The sequence below is a fragment of the Limulus polyphemus genome, unplaced genomic scaffold, assembly GCF_000517525.1.
Source record: "Limulus polyphemus unplaced genomic scaffold, Limulus_polyphemus-2.1.2 Scaffold1370, whole genome shotgun sequence".
Classification (NCBI taxonomy): Eukaryota; Metazoa; Arthropoda; class Merostomata; order Xiphosura; family Limulidae; genus Limulus; species Limulus polyphemus.
In genome coordinates, this window is record NW_013666980.1 from 262,519 (window position 1) to 285,329 (window position 22,811).

Below are 22,811 nucleotides of genomic sequence, written 5' to 3' on the forward strand. Positions count from 1 at the left end.
GAACTGCTGTACGGCCAAGCGGACGTGACGGTACAGCAGAGGATGCTATTATGTACATCATAAAATTGACTGAAGGCGACAGGATGCTATTATGTACATCATGAAATTGACTGAGGGCGACAGGATTCATTATGTACATCATGAAATTGACTGAAGGCGATAGGATGCTATTATGTACATCATGAAATTGACTGAAGGCGATAGGATGCTATTATGTACATCATGAAATTGACTGAAGGCGACAGGATTCTATTATGTACATCATGAAATTGACTGAAGACGACAGGATGCTCTTATGCACATCATGAAATTGACTGAAGGCGACAGGATGCTATTATGTACATCAAGAAATTGACTGAAGGTGACAGGATGCTATTATGTACATCAAGAAATTGACTGAAGGTGACAGGATGCTATTATGTACATCAAGAAATTGACTGAAGGTGACAGGATTCTATTATGTACATCATAAAATTGACTGAAGACGACAGGATGCTATTATGTACATCATTAAATTGACTGAAGGCGACAGGATGCTATTATGTACAGCATGAAATTGACTGAAGGCGACAGGATGCTATTATGTACATCATGAAATTGATTGAAGGCGACAGGATACTATTATGTACATCATTTCGTAAATGAAAAAACAAGGTTTATGAGCCCATGACAAAATTAAAATACTGATAGAATTCCTCAATTACAACTCACATACTAAGCTCATCAAAAGTAGACATTGTTTCCGACTTTTCTTCAAACGGAAACTTGCGAGAATCGTTTCGCGATCAGTTGACGCCTAAACTAAAAGCTTTAATAAAGTAATTGTCGTGTGATTGGTCAACTTGCTTGATCTAAAATACAATCAAAGTTCACGGAAATTCTCAGATCATTATATTCCATTGCTTCATATGGAAATAAAACGATACAATATACACACACACACAAAATTTTTGGAAATAATTGTTTTGTCAAAACAATACACTTTGTCTTCTGTAATAAACAAACAGTAATATTTGATCGTGTGAATATTCTACAGACAACAAATAGTAATATTGGATCGTATGAATATTCTACAAATAACAAACAGTAATATTTGATCGTGTGAATATTCTACAAATAACAAACAGTAATATTTGATCGTGTGAATATTCTACAAATAACAAACAGTAATATTTGATCGTGTGAATATTCTACAAATAACAAACAGTAATATTTGATCGTGTGAATATTCTACAAATAACAAACAGTAATATTTGATCGTGTGAATATTCTACAAACAACAAATAGTAATACTGGATCGTGTGAACAGTCTACGAACAGTAATACTTGATCGTGTGAATATTCTACGAACAGTAATACTGGATCATGTGAATATTCTACGAACAGTAATACTGGATCATGTGAATATTCTACAGACAACAAACATGGAAACCATTTAAATGCCCTACAATTACAATGAAACTATATATATATATATATATATATGACCCAGGTATATTTTCCACTGTTACACACTAGTCTTAACAGCTGCGTTAAACAGTTTAGAGGGAAGTCAACTAGTAAACGCCACCCACCGCAAACTCTTGTTAGACCAAATAGTGGGATCTGATCATAACGTTTATAACACATCTGCCCAAATGTGCAGGACGATATTTTGTTTTTATGTAACTGTACGTGATAACAGTTCGCCATGGTTGGTTGTCATATGAAAGTGTTAGAAATAACCCGTTTATGTGGAATACATGTGCCTTACTAAAATATACATAAAAAAATTATCAGTCAGTATTAATAGGTATTTTATATGACAAAAGAAAGCTGGAATGTTTTGAAGCAGGTATTATGCAAACACACCAGATATACATATACACGTACATGCAAGTAAAACAGACGATAATATCAGTTCTAGTGGATAAGATAACAAAAAACACCCTTTTATTAATCAGGTACATGTATGTTATTTACATACTATATATTTCTGGATAACTATTCAAATAAGTATCTTGACTTTTCGTTCTGGACTTTAATATTTAGTGCTGTGCGTTCCAACCAATGAACAAAACACGAACGTTATGTCTGATACTTCTTGCTGAAACACACACTTTCGGTTACATGCTGGCTTAGATGTTGCTTCAAAAAGTTTACCTTATATAACACACGATCCCCATTCTTACTGTAGGTAATGCATGATCCAAAACTTCGGGATAAAACGATATACAACTGTTTAAAATACGTAATGACAACCAAATGACAGTAACTAATGGTCCCTTTCTATTGCTGTTAGCAATGAAAGTATTTATTATACAACTGTTTAAAATACGTAATGACAACCAAATGACAGTAACTAATGGTCCCTTTCTACTGCTGTTAGCAATGACAATATTTATTATACAACTGTTTAAAATACGTAATGCATGTTTAATTGGATTAATATAATACTCATAGACGTCGGAGAGAAGGGGCCAACGGTCCTTTGCCTACCCACTTTTTAAAATGAGGGAGCATTGCCCCCCTAATTTTAACGGGAAAAAGGAGTTTTTTAACGAAACTTTTAACAATCTATGTTTGAAAATTGTTGTTACTTTGTGCATTTTCGTCTTAATATCGTTTACTGACAAGTTGTCTCTGCGAGGGCGGGAAATTTATATATTTCCACAATCTGAAAAAAAATTCCAACACGAGGCTAAAAATTGACAATTAGGGTTGAGGTTTCGATTTTATTTTAATGATTTCATTCAAAACAAATGTTAATAAAGCTTATATCAAAAGGAAATTTAAAATCTCAGTTATAATTTTATTTTGGAGAAAAAAGTATGGGGACACACATAATTAATTCAAAAGTTGAAGTCAATATGTCGCACTTTTTTTTGTGTGTGTGTGAGACTCGGTTCTGTCGTTGCTGGTTACTGTGATTTAAACACAAACTACAAAGTGCTCCACAAGAAAGGAGCTATTGGTCAGTTTCAACAATAAATGAAAGAGAGCGAGAGTCGAATTTTTTCAGTTGTGCGATTTTGGTGTTAATTTTGTAGTCATGGCGATATCCCTTTTGCCGCAAGGGTTATAGCAATTCGTGGTTAACAGGGAGTATTTTTTTAATTATTTATCCCACTCTGTACTCCGAGCTGCTTAGCTCGTAAACACGCACACACACACACACAACAAAAAAACACACGATAAGCCATGCTGAGGAAATAACCGGATCTTGGGCGAGGTCTCTCGATCTTAACGAGTCAAAATTGTATGTTTACCATTGTACAATAAATATATAGTTATTCAGTTGTCTTGACCAGTCACTGACCAGAACGAACAAAATCTTTTGAAAACGCTTTATGACAATACCAGTGTAAAAACAGAGCCATGATACGTTTATCGAAACAGATTACAATTACAATTAACATAAAACTTCCGAATTTATTATCCCAAATGAAACTTGTACTTACCATAAAGCTTGATTTTCTTATCCGTAGTTTCGACAATAATTATTACATATCCGCCAAGGTCAACCATTTTGGTAACTATTGTTTAAACATCAATAAATTGTTCCAGTAGGCCGTCTCATTAGCAGGCTACTTCTACATCTCCACAGTAGTGGACTACGATAACATTTTGTTACGCAGATCTCACAGAAAGTTGTTCATTCCGGACAAAAGTCAATAAAACATCCATCTTTCAACAATTACAGAGCAATCCAGTACTAGTTAGAAATTTCGTTTCTATTTGACATTATTTGTGAGTCTTTAAAAGGGGGCGACAAACTACTTAATTCATTGTTGCTGAAGGATTGACAACTCCAAGAAACAGCAAGGTTTACCCTAGATTCAACGCAGTAACAGTACGATAAACGTGAAGGTTTTTTACGACACATGCTGTGTATATTCAGAACGATAAATTAATTTCGATGATCTCCTTACCATTTTTGGAAGGCAATAAACTACCTTCAAACCTCCACTGTATCCATGACTGTGTAAGGAACTTAACATTCAAACTCTGATATATTTCCTATTAAATACATTCACAAATGGCTAGGCTACTATTGTGATTTGTGAAAATGCACGTACAAGCCTGCGGGCGGATGCTTTGAACAGGAGCAACCAATCGTTATGGCTATGTGCACCGACACCAATCTCATCAGCACGGAGGCAAGCTAAGACTCGAGATGGCTGCCTAGCTCTCCGTTTGGCAGGAGAACAAGAGACCTGGAGCGAACATCGATCAATTCGGAGCGTCCAAACGGACGATTTTAGGGGTGGGCGCGTAGAAAGACGTGGACCGAGTCTCATCCGTTCGAGATCCTATCAAGTACGGTGCTGTAACACGTAAACAATACTTCTGGTGAACTGAAATCTTCAAATACAAGTAAAGTAGTCAAGGTCGGAGACTGTATTCTACGTTACTTCTTCTTCGTAATCTGTCTCGGTCGCTGATATTGGGCGGGAAAAAGAGCGTGCCTCCTAGTTTTAGTGCAGGCATAAGATTCTTCCATGCTCGACTGAACACGCAACCTGCTTCTAGGTGGGTCGTAACCTGTCTCGGGTGGCCCACCAAACAGGTTCCTTCGTTGTTTTTGTTTTCACTTGGACAAACGTGATTGCTAATGGTTAGGTGTCTTCCTTATAATTCACAAGATCATTCTAGGAATACAATGAGGGACAAAAAACAATTAGTGTTTTCTTTAAAATGGAGATGGTATATTAGAAATATATTTTTTGAATACAGGAAATGCCACTTTCATTGTGAAGATTATGGTAAAACTTTGGGATACAGCCTTCTACGATGATGGTCATACCAACTTTAACAGGGTTTGAACAGCCTTCTACGATGATAGTTATACCAACTTTAACAGGTTGAACAGCCTTCTACGATGATAGTTATACCAACTTTAACAGGGTTTGAACAGCCTTCTACGATGATGGTCATACCAACTTTAACAGGGTTTGAACAGCCTTCTACGATGATGGTCATACCAACTTTAACAGGGTTTGAACAGCCTTCTACGATGATGGTCATACCAACTTTAACAGGGTTTGAACAGCCTTCTACGATGATGGTTATACCAACTTTAACAGGGTTTGAACATCCTGCTATGATGTAGGTTATACCAACTTTAACAGGGTTTGAACAGCCTTCTACGATGATGGTCATACCAACTTTAACAGGATTTGAACATCCTGCTATGATGACAGTTATACTATATTTATTGGGGATTGTTCGGGTTTGAACATACTGCTATAATGTAGGTTATGCTATATTTATTGGGGATTGTTCAGGTTTGTACATCCTATTATGATGAAAGTATAAGAGCTACTAATTTAAGTTGTAACACTCGTGAACATGCTAACATCACAAACAACGATGACTAGTTTTGTCTAAATCTGAGAATACGAACGTATAAAACTTTTTCAAACTTGTTATTCTTCGTACAAACAAACTAACCAAAAACTGTTGACGAGCATTGTGAAACATCCACATTACCGCTATTGAATAATGTACTGTTCACCGGTATGGTGAAAACAACCGCCAACAAAAGGCTAAATAAACTCCAGGTTTTTACCAGTGATTAAATTGGGATTTTGAAAGTGGTGGAACTCCATTTTGTGATCCACTTTGACATTCCAATCAGAAGACCAGGAACAGTAGTGGCTTAAATCCTCAAGAGGTGGTCATCCGTTTCGGCCCGTTCCACCCCAAATTAACCCTTTGATTTTTTTCACAGTTTCATAAATTTTGTCTCGAAGTGGACATGAATATCTGACACAACTACGTCACGCAAAGCGCTTTGTACTCAATTTTGAGTACCGAATGAGACTTGGAACAGTTGCCATGGCGACCAATAGTATATAAACTGCATATGTGTCTTCTAAACACATACAAGAGGATTTTACAATTTTTCCTTTGAAAGCTAGCACACCAAACAGTGTTCTAGTCTCAACAGGGAATTGGTAAAATAAAGTATTGATAACTCATTCAAAATCAATGTAAAGTGTTAAACAATAACATCTGGTATTGGAAAACAACGGACAATTAAACGGTAATATCTGGTATTATAAAACAACGGGTAATTAAACGGTAATATCTGGTTTTATAAAACAACGGGTAATTAAACAATAATATCTGGTATTATAAACCAGTCAGCTGTGACCTTATAATTATTGATACATTTGTCATCACTTTATAAAAATAATTTATCAGTTCTACTCTGTGAGTCCCCTGGTCACTTAGCGGTAATTTGAGAGCTTATAACACTAAAAATCGGGTTTTGATGCCCGCGTTTGGCGCAGCACAGATAACTCATTATATAACTTTGCGCAGAGCTTTTCCAAAAGATTTTTTTCAACTGATATTTCAACTTCATCATTTGTCAATACATGAAGTCTTATTGTCTCTCATATATTTAGGCCTAGTAACAAATGATCCACAAAATGAAGAATATTCCAGTAAATACAGTTATTTATTAACTCTGGAATGGAATTTTATAATCTTAAATATGTTTTTTTTTAATAGTTATCCACTTGAACTTACTTATATAGGTTATTTTCAACTGTACAAATATTTTTACAGGTGCTCAATTTGCGAACAACTGGCTTTGCGCTTAACAACAAACAAACAAAACCTTCAATCGAATATCGAAGTAAGAGAACATTTCACTAATGTTTCACATAAAGACAGGAGACGTCAATACTTCGATTAAAAATTTTAAAGCTTTTCCATTCTTTAAAAAAAATAAGCTGCGTAATAAATTCACTTTCTTGCACGGTGTTATCATTATGATTACAAATCGTATAACGGTTTGCCTTTTCTGTGGTTTCGCATTCTGAATTCTTTGTTATAAAAATTTGAATCTGACTGCAATAAGTGTTATAATTCCTTCTAGATTTCCTTATTAATTGAGAAATAACACGAAGAACGGTTGATTCGCAATGGATCTTTGCAGGTAAAATAATCAGCAGGCATAGAAGTTGGATTGCACAGACTCAGTATCTGTGAATTCCAAAAACTGTCAGTTACGACTGAAATCAAAATATAGACCACGCCAACGCTGTAAAACGCACTTTTTGTTAACGTGAGTTTTCCGAGCCCAAATTTATAAAATGTCCATTAGTTAGAACTACAGTTACTGGTTTTTTTTAAGTGTTGAAGTTACTGTTCATAACGATAAATTCGGTAGTTAATAAATCTTGTTTGAAATATATACGAAAATGTCCTTATGTCTATATTTTGATCATCCTGATCCAATTAGCAAAAACGTAACATTAACTGATCATTCAATACATTTTCAGCATTATGGACCTGACTTCTTGTGTGTTGATTTATGACGGTAAGGGTTTATGGACCTGACTTCTTGTGTGTTGATTTATGACGGTAAGAGTTTATGGACCTGACTTCTTGTGTGTTGATTTATGACAGTAAGGGTTTATAAACCTGACTTCTTGTGTGTTGATTTATGACAGTAAGGGTTTATAGACCCGACTTCTTGTGTGTTGATTTATGACAGTAAGGGTTTATAGACCCGACTTCTTGTGTGTTGATTTATGACAGTAAGGGTTTATAGACCCGACTTCTTGTGTGTTGATTGATGACAGTAAGGGTTTATAAACCTGACTTTTTGGGTGTTGATTGATGACAATAATGGGTTATAGACCCGACTTCTTGTGCGTCGATTGATGACAATAATAGGTTATAGATCTGTCTTCTTGTGTGTTGATTGATGACAATAATGGGTTATACACCTGACTTCTTGTGTGTTGATTGACGACATCTGACTTCTTGTGTGTTGATTGATGACAATAATGGGTTATACATCTGACTTCTAGTGTGTTGATTGATGACAATAATGGGTTATACATCTGACTTCTAGTGTGTTGATTGATGACAATAATGGGTTATACACCTGACTTCTTGTGTGTTGATTGACGACAATAATGGGTTATACACCTGACTTCTTGTGTGTTGATTGACGACAATAATGGGTTATACACCTGACTTCTAGTGTGTTGATTGATGGCATTAATGGGTTATACACCTGACTTCTAGTGTGTTGATGGATGACAATAATGGGTTATACACCTGACTTCTAGTGTGTTGATTGATGACAATAATGGGTTATACACCTGACTTCTAGTGTGTTGATTGACGACAATAATGGGTTATACACCTGACTTCTAACGTTTTTGGTTTTCAGTTTAAAGTTAAAAGAAGAAACGCCATTCCATTGGGCTACGATCAATGGCAGATCCAGAGTTAGTGTTGGGGTGGGCAAACTTCTCGAGAGATGTCGCCAACGCGAGTGCGAGCATCTATGGCGTGGGGTCCAGGGAAGACGCTCTCGGAAGCTCTGCGCTTTTGTGTCATCATCTCGTATACTTTTAAGAGTGGGGGCTCGAAAATTACTTCAAATTGTAAGAAGTCATACTAACAAACCTCCTGTTTGTGGGCTAAAATCATCATGACATTTTTTTTTTTTACTTTAGTGTGGGGGCCATGTCCCCCTTGGATCCGCCAGTGGCTACGATGAGGCTCTGTTCACGGGATGATAACATTTTATCCTCTTGAATTGGTAACAAAGATAGTTGTGTGTCAAAATTAAAGTAGATTATTACATATAAAGAAATCAATATCAGGAAATTGAGAAAATCGCTTAAGGATACGAGTTCTTTATGGAGCGCCTTCTACGGGAAATTCGAAGTTGTCGTTCAGTGTAAAAACAGCTTTTCAAAATATTAATTTTTCTGGCATCCTAGTCTCGGCCCTCCATTATTTAACGATTAACATAGTACAAAAAAAATGTCCATGAATAGGCGTTGCTGCATTCCAGCAACTTCTGAGCACACGTTGTTCTTCGTTAAATCGGAATTTTACGCCTGAAAGGTTTTAAAAGCGACATCTACCTGCGGCTGAGTGTTGTTATTTTTCGTTGTGATCCTGCAGAAGCTTTGCTTTTGTTTTGTTTGTAGTTAAACACAAAGCTACACAATGGGCTATCTGTGCTATGCCCTGCACAGGCACCAAAGTCCGTTTTTTAGCGTTTTAAGATTTCAAATTCACCACTGTGCCATTGAAGGGGGGGGTATCTGCTGAAGCTATAATTCCGTAAACCAAGTCTATAATGGAATTCTAAATGTAAAATACGGGAACATTATTCACGTATAAAAGATGCGAAACGTCGAATCGTTACGTTTGTGTATGGAAATATATATATATATATATACCATAGACCTAGATATCACCCAGACTCCAAGTTCGAGAAATATTGGGTTATATTTGTCAACAAATATTTCCACAAGAGTCATTACGTATTTCTTACGTCCACGTCAAATACTCAGGGGGGAACAAAAACAAATATATGTACACGGTAGCAAGGCCTAACTGCATTTATCATTCAAATAACGTGTTAAAATGGGTGACGCTTCGGCTACCTACCCTCAACGAGGTTTAAAGAACTATACAGACTTAAAATCGGATCTTGTAACAAATACGTTCAAGTTCGAATGTTCCCTAGTTATGCACGTGCGATAAACAACAGTAGTGACACCTGAACTATTCAACTTGCTGTTATTTTTGTAGTAGACATGTATTTTTCATTAAAAGTATATCTGTTACCAGTATTACCTGATGCAGAGAATTCAGTGTTTAAAAAGACTGTTTCGGAATTTCGAGCAAAGCTCACTAGGGTTATCTGCACATAGTCATCGTAATTCGAACCGATACACCAGAGAGAAGGCAACTAGTGAACAGCATTTAACCGCCAAATCTTGGGCTACTCTTGTGTGATCGAAAAGTAGAGACTGATTGTCACCCTTATAGCACTCTCTCGACCCCAACTATAAACATCTTGAAAATAGGTAAGTTAATACATATATCACAACTACGCTTTAAGAAATGTCATGAAATACGGCGAAACTAGTCCGTATTATATGTATTTTACCGCTCGGCCTAAAAAAAACATCATTGACCCGAGGTACAACCTCCAGATATTACAAATTTTAAAGAACTTGAGCCAACTATTATGAAATCCTTACACAACCACAATGATTCGTCAAGAATTAAAGCTTTGGCTGAGAATGATTGACCACTACTAACCGAGGTTCTTTAGAAAAATGACATCTTAAAGATTAACATGTCCTATGAGTTCTTGATATGCGTTAGTTTTGTTGTCGTTTTTCTGTATTCTTTAAACTATCCTTAAACTCAGATTAACAACTGTTTATTTGCTAAATTTGTTCTTTGAAACGTCACGAAACGACCTAGCTATAACTGCTGTTGATCTTCCAATGACCTTGATTTCAGCAAGGTCACCAAGAAGATAGGTTTTAACTTAGTTCACCGTGAGAAAGGAGGATTTTTGGACGCTGTTCAAGAAGTATTGATCGAAGAGAAGGCTATAACAATAAAATAGTATCGTACGTATCGCAGCGTACAAGCGAAATGCCCAAGAAAAGAGCCTTAAGACCAAACTGTACTGAAGTCAATGTAATTATATCATAAAGGACAGGTAGGTGTTTTTTTTTTTTTTTTTTTTTTGGGGGGGGTTATGCCAGAATACTGTGTACAATATTCTAAACATTACAAATTCATCAGTTAAGTAACATAAATACAACATACACACGGTTGATTATGCACGTATATCACATGACACACAGTGAGCATGGAACGTGCGAAATGTCTGATGGGCTTCATGAATATCGTCATCATCGCTATATTACCTAACTTCAACATATTATTCTATCATATCACCAAATTCTTTCATTCAATTGCAAACATTATTGACGTTTCCAAATTACATTATTTACACACGTTTAAATTTATTTCCGCAGAGACGGTGCTTTTGTTTCGTAAGTTAAGGCACTGAACTAACACACACTAAACACTGGCGGTACTTGTATTTTTGCTTTTGGTATGAAAAAAAATATTTTTTTGTGGTGGCTAAATTTTCTACAACTTCGGTTATTTCGGTGCAGCTGAACGACTTGCAAAGAATAGGACAGATACCCATTACTGTGCCGAAGCTATAAAACCTGTAATGATCCAGAGTGCCATCGGCTATAAAATGAAAGAGAAAGTTGACACCAGAGGGCCCAATGGTGGGACTGACCTTGTTCGTAGTTTTACGTAGGCGCTCTATTCAGGTCTTATACGCGCTTGTCTGACGTATTAAATACAGTTCAGTCAAAATTGTAGAATTTGGTGGTTGTCTTCAAATCATAACAAAAGGAATTCTAGCGTAACTGATAAACTCCCAGAGCGCGTTTTTGTTTTTTCTTAAATGGAAAACAAGAACTAAAAACACACGCGCAACCCCACGGAGATGGAACAGTTAAAGAAATATGATAGTCCCTGTACAAAAGAAGAAAAAAAAAGACTAATGGAATAAAGAAATAAAACCTGAAAGTGGTTAGGTAAATTAATGGCTTTTAAGATATTAGTAAAAGCTAATTAAAATTTACCTCTGCTCAAGCAAATTCAAGATATGACCCTTTACAACGAGTGTAAGCTGTACATATATAAATTAAAGTTGATCATAAGCTTTAATACTTACTTGTTCATAAGTACGAAATTCTATAAAAACATCGAGCATAAGAAAAAATATTCAATCGTTTACTGCGCTGCCATCTCTTGGAAGGAAATAGTACTATATATTTATTGCTTTTCATTGAATTGAAATAGTAGTCACCACATAATTTTATACGACGTTTTATGCAATATGTCAAGGACCTCAAATTGTATGTAACACAGATAAATTGATAGCTTGTTTATATGTTCAATTGACTGAACTCCCATTCTTAAATGCACGAGTTTTCAACTTCAAAACAATATGAAAAGACAAAAGCTCCGAGTTACCTGGTGACGTGAGATGAAAACACAACTACAAGTAATCGTCAATTTCAACTGCTGGATATAATATTTATTTGAATTTTGTTTAAAATGTATACATTATCAACAGCTAAAACGGATGACAACAAACAAATATTTCAAATGTTACGGTATAAGCAACTCAGGTTTGCGAAGCAACGTAAACTAACATACCTTAACACTTGTGATACAAAATCACGTAAACAGGCCTAACACTTGTGATACAACTCACGTAAACAGGCCTAACACTTGTAATACAACTCACGTAAACAGGTCTAACACTTGTGATACAACACACATAAACAGGCCTAACTTCACTTTTTTATTACACTCACTCTAATTTATCTATTTCGGAATTCAAATCAAAGGAGTCTTAAAATAATATTTTTTTTACACACCTCATATTTAAAATTCGAAATGGACAAATTAAGGTGAATGTGTGGAAAAAACGTATGCAGTTTAAGTTATGTTTAAAAATGATTTTTATTTAAAACCTAAACTAAATGTTAATGTAATAGATATTAAGCTCAAATGTTCGCCCTTGTTCATAGTTTAATTATATATATATATATATATTGAGAAAGTGACAGACGTCTTGAAGTGGAAAACCTTTAAAATCTAAATCTGTAATTAAAGGCGAAACGTTGATTGGACAACAATAACGTCACAGTTAGCTCTTATAACGTAATTTACCGAAAGTATCACGATCCCAAGTATAATACGTGCTCTGATCTTCACAAACGAAGAATCAAAGTTGTTTTATCACCACAAATAATACGCACCTACAGTTTTGCAATAGTGCGATCAAAGAACACCTTTAACGACACCAATGTTAGTGTCCCTATAATATCTACCTGCGCTTTCGCCTTAATGCTCGCAGTCGCGGCCGGCAAATAAACATTGTCAAAATGTTAAATAGTTTGACGTTCCACAGAAAACGATTTGTAGTTTTGAATATCAAACGTGATGTAGCGATAACCAGTTTTGAACTTCCAAACATTTCTGAGTGTACAAGTAAATAAATCTTAAAAATCACAAGACTCAGCTTCTCGATCATTTCAAAAATCATGTTTAAAGATACTGACAATGGATGAATACGGGAGGCATTTCGAATGTACACCTTAGAAACAGAGAGAGAAGTAACAGGACACCATCGAAACACAACATTTCTAGTAAGTATGCATTGTCGTTCAAAATGCGTGTGGGAAAAAGATTGTCTGGTGGCTGTGAAAAACAACAACAACATTTAGATTTTTTACCATATATCATACGCACCCTAACTTCTAGACCATTTTTTTTAGTGAAAACAAATGCGTATTAAATTTGTAATATGACGGTAAGTTTGATACAGTTTCTCCTATACATATCTCGATGTAATATTACGGTAAGTTTGATACAGCTTCTCCTATACATATCTCGATGTAATATTACGGTAAGTTTGATACAGTTTCTCCTATACATATCTCGATGTAATATTACGGTAAGTTTGATACAGTTTCTCCTATACATATCTCGATGTACTTGGAATAAATCTGTTTTAAAAATACAAGCTGTACATAATAAACAAAAGCTCAGTACTGTACGTTGATGGTTTTTACATCACGTTTAAGCCTGAATTTATTATTTATCTTTACACCGTATTACATTAAGCACTCGTATTTCTTACATATCACAACAGTGAGTACGAAGAACCACGCCCCCCTGTGGTACAGCGGTATGTCGGCGGACTTACAACGCTAGAAACCGGGTTTCGATACCCGTGGTGGGCAGAGCACAGATAGTCCTCAATTTGGCAGTGTAAGACTAGAGGGAAGGCAGTTAGTCATCACCACCAACCGCCAACTCTTGGGCTACTCTTTTACCAACGAATAGTGGGATTGACCGTCACATTATAACGTCCACACGCTGAAAGGGCGAGCATGTTTGGTGTGAAGGGGATTCGAACCCGCGACCCACAGATTGCGAGTCGAGCGCCCTAGCCACCTGGCCAAATAATTTCGGACGATAAACCACCGCAAGCATTACAATGGCAGCAACAAATCACGAAAGAAAAATTACAACTCTAAGATATTATCACTTACACAACCAACTTTTTTTTTTCTTTTTACAGAATTCATATTCTTTCCCGGTGGAAGTGTTAGTTGCTTTTACGTTACCGATGTTCACTAGTTATAAAAAATTTATCTAACGGTAGTACAAAATATTATTATAACGGATACACAACGAACTTTTTACGTTGTTCAAATCAAAAACCACTGAACGTCTCTATATGTAGTAATAACACTGACGTTTGGAAACTCTTTTTTTTATTACCCTCGCGTAAAAACAGTGTCACTGATCTGTGGTGCATGTGTTACAGGAACTCATGTTACACATGTAAAATTAATTAGGTTAGTTAGGTTTAACCAGTTCAACAGGGTTTTATAAGTACGTCAACACTCCAGTTGGAGGTGTACTAAGGCACGTAATCTATACTAATGTTGTTTTTTTTTTTTCAACAATTCACTGGTGACAAGTTACGTGCAGGTTTTATTTGTTTGTTAAATCAACATGTATGGTTCAAAAATAAAACAATCTGGTAGTAATCAACAAAGAAAAAAATTCGGTTTTTAAGGTGCTAATTATCTTTAGTTTGAGTGCAACGACTTAACCCTCTATTATACATTGTAACGTACAGGTGTAACAAATCTATCTTTGTTGTCTAGTTTAATATTCTTACTTCCAGGTAACAGTTAGTTCTTCAATTGAACGTTGTTACTTGTACGTAACGTACCCATTTATAACTTACCCAAATATATTTCACAAAAACATTTGTTTGTGCAATATAGATCTGTGCGAGTAATAAATTCAAAGAAAACTTTTTTTTTCCCACTGAATTATTATAAAATGCGTGCAATAGTGGGTTAAATCTTTTTAAACGAACCAATGTGAAAACAGACTACGCACGTTCTCACGAAATGATTAAACAAAATTAGACGCTCGCGGATTGGCCAAGTTTTTACAGCTAACTGTAAAAACTATTTTATGGTGTAATGAATAGATACAATCGAATCTATTAGGTGGCGTGTACTACATCTAATACTCTTATGAAATAGACATGCCGTACACCCCGTACTTTGGAGGCATCAGTTCATTTACATTATACACCAATAGCGGAGAGAAAAATGTTAGGCCTAGAACAGTGTATCACGTGTTTACATGGACGGCACGAGGTGGAGAATGATCCGAAAACAGAGGATTAACTTAGGGTTTCCATGCAGTAATTCCCTGTCTCGAACAATGTGTATTCAATGTAGTTTTATAAAATTTTAATAACATCAAATCCTTGGGTTAGAATATCAAATCTGTTATTCCTGGCAATGTCCAGACAACGATACAAGAATGTGACACCTTGAATAACATGGAACGAAAATGATTGAAACAGGGGGCTTATCCAGGAAAGGAGTGAGGTGTAGCCCTCCTGTCTTCCTGAGTAAGCCAGCCTGTACGGTTTAAACCATTTTTTCAGAAAAAAAAAACACACCTCAGATCCTATCAAGTAGTCTCTCCCCCTAAATAAAATTATGAACCAGCTTCCGAGAAACTGGTGAAATAACTTAAAATGTAATTAAAAACTAGTGATCATACCGTTTGTTATATCTTCAATGTGAGGTGAAAAACTCTCGTCCGTTCCACCAATCACAGAGAAGCCAAACCGACGATCTGTAGGTTCGAGGAAAATTTCAACATCTCTAATATCAAGGAAATGTTCATTCTTCACACTATCATGTTCATCCTGTTTACGTCCATCTTCTTCTTCATCTTCATTTTGTTCTAGTGCACTTTTGTTCTCATTACAGTTGCCATATTTCTAAAACATGAACATCAACTTTTTGAAAAAAACAACTAAATAAATTAAATATTACCCTAAAATATAAATACTTCAAAGTATAACGACCAAGAAAGCCACAGTTTACTATCTTGTACATGTTTAAATTTTATTGGAAACCTGCAAATACTGTAAGATGCTACAAACGTAAAATAATAATGATATTGGAACAATAGATTCAAATTTCATGTATTGCACTATTTTAAACAAACATTTCGTTGATCCATGCAGGAGTAAAAGGGTTCGGTCCACAATTTCAAGGGCTTTCTAGTTGAACATTTACTTCGCACACAGGTTCAATGATTCGTGTCAATCGTATTAATATATGTGAGTCACTTAACCCTTTGATTACCGACAAGGGTGCATTATGTACAAAAATCTAATATTTTGTTTCTTACTCTGTTAAGCCTGCTGGGTGACGTGTTTATTCTACATGCGATTTAATATTTTGCAAAATTTCAATGAACTTTGAAGTGATTTTTTGCTTTGGGTGCCCTCTGACGACAGCTACAAAAATTAGAAATATCCTGCCATAGTTATAGCCACAAGCGTAAAAATAATCGTGAACCGAGTTTAATGTTCAAACAGGTTTTAAAATATGTCGTTGCACTGAATACAAACAAACGACTGTCATCATTTTATGTCATGCGTTAGGCCTATCCTGGGGAGGAAGGGAAGTCTAGTGTTAACAACACACAAATAATACATACCTTTAAGATTATAAGCTGGGTTGTTTGAAAACATATTTTAGACGTTTCTTTCAAAGCAGTTATACAACAGAAAAAACAGAAATATGGACCGGCTCCAAGTCATGTTATATTCATTTTGAAAACTCTGCTTCACCAGCATTTTCTTCGAACTATTGATACAGGTTTGCACTTTTTATAACGGAAAACAACAAAAGGAAGTATAAAAGTATATACATACGTATATCTAATAAATAGTTTCAATTACAGCGCCACCCATCGAACATATCCAACAACGAATACGTTATGATTGAAATTTACTTATTTCACAGTGTTCATAACAGGTTTACAAGATAAAACATGTCACGACCAAATATATCTAACGTAAAATAAATGAACCGCTCAGTGAATTAAACGTACCAATTCAGTAACCTATGAATGTCTGGCTTTGTAAACACGTGATTTAAAAATAAATATATAAACGTGTGTCTGTATACTTTTTTTAAAATAAAACCAAAAGTAGATCGTATCGTCATCTGTTTTACAGATTTATCCCACTATATAACCGTTTTGAAAACTCGAACGGTAAAATTCAATACCAAACGTCTTTAACTTTGGAGAATATTTGAGGTCGAACAAACTTCAAATTATGTCAAAAGTTCACGTAAATACTACTAAAACTAAGTAAACGTTTTCTTTTATTAACATATTTCATCACGTTTTGCAATGTTTAATACTAAAATACGGTTAACGTTATTTTTCTACTATTATACGGATGTCACTTTGTATACATCAACAGTTCTATCACACATCAAATAACGTTACTCGGTGGTTTATTGTGATGTTATTTTTCTACTGTTATATGGATGTCACTTTGTATACATCAACAGTTCTGTCACACATCAAATAACGTTACTCGGTGGTTTACTGTGATGTTATTTTTCTACTACTATTATATGGATGTCACTTTGTATACATCAACAGTTCTGTCACACATCAAATAACGTTACTCGGTGGTTTATTGTGATGTTATTTTTCTACTACTATTATATGGTTGTCACTTTGTATACATCAACAGTTCTGTCACACATCAAATAACGTTACTCGGTGGTTTATTGTGATGTTATTTTTCTAAAAATGACATCCATATAATAGTAGAAAAATAACATTACAGTAAACCACCGAATAACGTTATTTGATGTGTGACAGAACTGTTGATGTATACAAAGTGACATCCATATAACAGGTATACATCAACAGTTCTGTCACACATCAAATAACGTTACTCGGTGGTTTACTGTGATGTTATTTTTCTACTACTATTATATGGATGTCACTTTGTATACATCAACAGTTCTGTCACACATCAAATAACGTTACTCGGTGGTTTATTGTGATGTTATTTTTCTACTACTATTATATGGTTGTCACTTTGTATACACCAACAACTTTTTTTTTTACCTGAACAGTACAGGACTTCTTTGTTCGAGTTTGTGTTGTATTTTACATATTTTCGACTTGTTCTCGTATTTTACATATTAATCGTCATTAACTGAAGATGGGATATTCTGCCACATTATTTTTGGAAACGTGTCTGTTTGATTTTAGTAGTACCTATAGTGGAAGTTTAAAATATCATAATACACACGGTTTCACAGTTAAATGCCCACATGTGGGGAGTAGGTGGGGGAAGGTTAAAATTACACACGACGTTTTTTCACACAGACCATAACTGATTCACTTTTATGGTAATTTTATTCGAAGATAAGATGCGTGCAACACACACGAGTGATTTCATCCATCTTACAAACAGAAGGCAAAAACAAATATTTCCTTACTCGTATGTTGCTCCTTTCCTTGTAACGCGAATCGCTGCACGCGAAACTCCGGAGGTTAACCAACGACCCGATTCTCGTCTTTAGCGGCTCCTCCACCCCATTCTCCTCTCGGCCAGATCGTTCTTTGGAACTACAACCGCGTGGGAACGTTTGAAATGTCTGGAACAAACTCAGGCTGTAACGAGGGTCAGTCCAAGGTTCAATTGCTCGAAGAGACTGTGAAAGAGTGTAATATCATGAAAGGTTTTCTTTAATTTCTATTGGAGCTAACGTGATATACAATTACCTCGTGTAAACGTTACGATGAGACTTCCACCGTAAATAATGACACACAAAACTAAGAACCAACTCTTGACTTGTATCTACAGTCACGAAACATTTGCATGTGTCCGTTACATATTTTAACCTTCTATAATAACTCTTGTCTGTTTTATTATAATATGATTAAATTATCTGACAGTAGTACATTATACACGTCAAGTTCTAACAACTGACAGAAGACAGGTTACGTGTAGGAAACAATCTGTACACCTGACAGTAGCACATCATACACGTCAAGTTCTAACAACTGACAGAAGACAGGTTACGTGTAGGAAACAATCTGTACATCTGACAGTAGTACATCATACACGCCAAGTTCTAACAACTGACAGAAGACAGGTTACGTGTAGGAAACAATCTGTACACCTGACAGTAACACATCATTCACACCAACTTCTAACAACTGACAGAAGACAGGTTACGTGTAGAAAACAATCTGTACACCTGACAGTAGCACATCATACACGCCAAGTTCTAGCTGACAGAACCAACTCATTTTATATTGTGTCTGTTACTAAAAGTCGGGACCGTACAAGAAGTCACCTATCAGGTTTTTTTACTATTAGAAAGGAAAATATTAACCTTGTTTTAATACTTACTTATAATACAAAGTATTAAGATTAGGGTTAGTCGTACATAATGTTCCAACCTAACTTAATCAAACGGTATACTGCAAATTTGATGGTGTTACTTTTCTATAAAATAAACTTACTTCTGTCACGCCATCTGGTGTCTCTGTGTATACTTTAATAGCGTGTGGCATCCCTGTTTGCTTCTTGTCAGAGCCGTCTTCGGGATACCTTCACAGTTGCATATGTATCCACGGTAACCATCGAGCTAAAAATACATTTAATCATAAAATTAAATGATAATTCAGGCAATATTTCTGTTAAATATAAACTATAAACATGAAAATTATGAATAATATTAGTGCACAGAGGAGTTCGTGGTATATTCGACAAGATTTATATTAAATATGCATCATTCGAAATAATTATGGAAAAGGGTATAAAAAGAGTACTAATAAAATGCCACCCCTTTATCTTGTGATAACGAACTGCACGTGAGCACCGCCACTAGTGATACATTACACTGTGATTGGTTGGTTGCCATTCAATCATTCAGGTCTGAAATACCGCAAGACGAGCGTTCTAGGGATCAAAGTTCTGGCCGATGATGGGTATTCCATGCAAACATTGCAACAAAACTCCATTTTCCAGTATGCTGAGAAGGTTGAAATGGGCACTGGAGCGTAAAAGTAGAAAGAGCAACGCTGGAAACGTGTGCTCTTTGCAGAATAATCCAAGCTCGAATTGTTCACCAACAATCAGCAAGAAATTGTTTTACAGCAGAGAGGAGAAAGCTATCATAGTCAATGTACAACACTTTTGGTTAATCATGATGGGGGATCAGGTACAAGTTTGGGACTGCATTTTAACCAACACTGCCAGTCATCTATACAAAACTGATGGCACCCTGACTGCTGAAAGGTATACACAAAATATAACTCATCGTGCCGTTCCCTCGGGAATATGGACAAGGAATCATCTTCTAACAAAACATTGATCCCAAGCATTTAGCAAATGTAGTGAAACGAACCTCTGACGGGAAATGAGGCCGATAAAAAAACACTCAATTATGACTTGACCTGTGCAAAGTCCGATATTAACATTCTTGAGGCTTTATGGACTTGTTTAAAAACTGGGAAGGTCAAAAAGCAACCGAACAGCTTGACTTTGTTGTGGTGAGTAATACAGGACATTTGGAACAAAATTACACAAATGTAAGTTAATAAACTGTATGCTAGCAAGAAAACAACAAGTCAAAGGACTTGCATACAAAATACTGGTTCAACACCAAACTTGTTCCGTTCTTCTCTTTATTTTCTGTGATAATGTTTTAACAACATTAATCAATACACAATCTAGTTACTATTGCTTGTTATTTGTGCCTCTTATATACGTCTATTACTGTATATAAAAATAAACACCAGTATTAGAAATAATTTTTGTACAAAAAAGTAAACTCCATCTTTCTAATTATCAATATGAATTTATAGCTTTTTCAATTGGAAGTTTAGGAAAGAGCGATTTCATTAAACTAATTGGTCTAGGTTGTATAAATTAGTAAACATCTCAGAATCTAGGGGCTTCAAGTAAAGCATACTACGAGTATAAATGAAGTAAAAGGTGTCAGAAGGCCCGGCATGGCCAGGTGGTTAGGGCGCTCGACTCGTAATCTGAGGGTCGCGGGGCTAGCAACTCCACTCCGTAAAAACCAACCTGCTACAAGTAACTGCAATAACCACTTTCCGTTGGTGAGGTGTTGTTACGGACCTATGCTCCACTGAGGGTCGCGGGTTCCAATCCCCGTTACCGAACATGCTCGCCCCTTTCAGCCGTGGGGGCGTTATAAAGCAACGGTCACTCCCATTATTCGTTGGTAAAAAGAGTAGCCCAAGAGTTGGCGGTGGATGACGTTGAGTAGCTACCTTCCCTCTAGTCTTACACTGCTAAATTAGGGACGGCTGCGTAGATATCCCTCGTGTAGTTTTGCGCGAAAGTGAAACCACACCCATCAACGACTTAACGTAAATATATCTGACATCAATAAACAAGTACGATGACATTAAACTCCAGTTTACTCACTGTAAAACACTGAATGCTCAAAAATTATTACTTTATTTGTCGCCGATTCTGATTTTGAACTGCCAATCAGAGAAAATGCAATCGGCCAGAAGCACCCTCCGACAATTCTTGGGCTACTCTTTTACTAACGAATAGTGGGATTGAGCGTCGCTTTATAATGCCCACACGGCATAATGGAATGAACATGTTCGGCACAGTGTTTCGACCTCACACCCCACAGATGGCGCTTAGAGTGCCCTAACCGCCAAGCCATGCGAGCCACGCAGAAAAATAAACAAAATAGCATAACTAATTGCAATATCAATTTAAAACCTTAGCCACTAGAACTTCTTTTTAAAGAAAGTATAATAATCAATAAAAATTCTGAGCAAAAAACGTGAACTCTCTATACCTAATATTATTTTAACTTGCCCTGACTTGTTCCTATTAGATCTGCCCCTTAATTTCTTTTTTTAGACTATTAATTTTATACTAAGAATAAACTCGTAGAATTATGTACTAAATTATTTGACAACTGAAACATTTTTGGCAAACACATTTTTTTCAAGAATATTTATGTGACTGAATTCCTAATCTCCCTCATACGAAGCGTGTGCTGTGCCATAAGAGCCAAAGGTCAAAAATTGTTTTCACATATGCAGCATTATTAAATGGAATACTATATATGAGAGGATAAATGTTTTAAATAGATAAATCCTTTATGTAACGCTGTTGTTGTATCATGTAGTTGAACACGAATAAATAAAAAACTCAACTAAGCAGAATATGGAGTTGTTTTATTTAGATTTAAAGTAAATAAGTGTAAAAACATGAATGGCTATAAACAGAATACACATTTAGAGTAAATAAATGTAAAAACATGAATGACTATAAACAGAATAGATGATATTTTAAATATACTTCGGAAATTACAGTGCTAAACAGGCCTTTGCATTCAATAATCCTTGCTAATCTATATAATATCTCCATTTAAAGATCTAATATTATGATGAATAAAGGTCAAATTGACCCATCAACACAGTGTCGGCCACCATCCTCCAACCAATGCATAGGCTTAAAGTGAGTACGCTTAGTACTGTATATTTACTATAGAATTTTATTCCTCAAATTATGTACTAAATAACTAACAATCAATATAGAAATGAAAATTAAAAACACAATAACGAACGTAGGACTTTCCAGACATGCAGTTCTAGGCCTATGTCTATCACACAATGTGACAGATAACTTACTTCAATATCATGTACGTATGAAGAACTTGTGGCCTTTAGTGAGGTATTTTGTAGACACTTTTGAATGTCCTGCATGATTGCAGTAACGGTCACCCACTGAAATATCGGGTACAGCAGCAAAATTATTTGTCCATCCAGGATCCTCAGGCCTTGGCATTGTTTGTTTATGATAGGCCTATACACGATGATGCGTTAAGAGAATACTGCATGCATAGAGAGAACTACCATATTGTTGCGTCATCGAGATCATGTGATTATCACGCCCTCTAGTTTCTAGAACTATCTTGTTTCTTCATGAATGCTCTAGTATTTTCTAGATGTGGTAGGCGGGTATATATAAGAGGGGGACAACGTGACACGGGAAGGTAATG

General features: G+C 35.7%; 1 protein-coding gene across 3 annotated transcripts in view; it reads right to left on the bottom strand.

Moving 5' to 3' along the window:
- LOC106463298 (MAGUK p55 subfamily member 5-like) overlaps positions 1-22,811 on the bottom strand; it is a 109,268-nt gene that overhangs the window by 80,445 nt on the left and 6,012 nt on the right. Inside the window, exons 2-4 of one of the 3 annotated variants that reach the window (XM_022390749.1) lie at positions 19,273-19,397; positions 18,240-18,455; positions 15,475-15,697 (exon numbers count right to left, since the gene is read on the bottom strand). In XM_022390749.1, the coding sequence (XP_022246457.1) occupies positions 15,475-15,697; positions 18,240-18,455; positions 19,273-19,323 (490 nt within the window). In that variant the 5' untranslated portion in view covers positions 19,324-19,397. Of the gene's footprint in view, positions 1-3,440; positions 4,147-15,474; positions 15,698-18,239; positions 18,456-19,272; positions 19,398-22,811 lie in introns of those variants that run through there. The other 2 variants (XM_022390750.1, XM_013923314.2) reach the window with 2 other exon arrangements.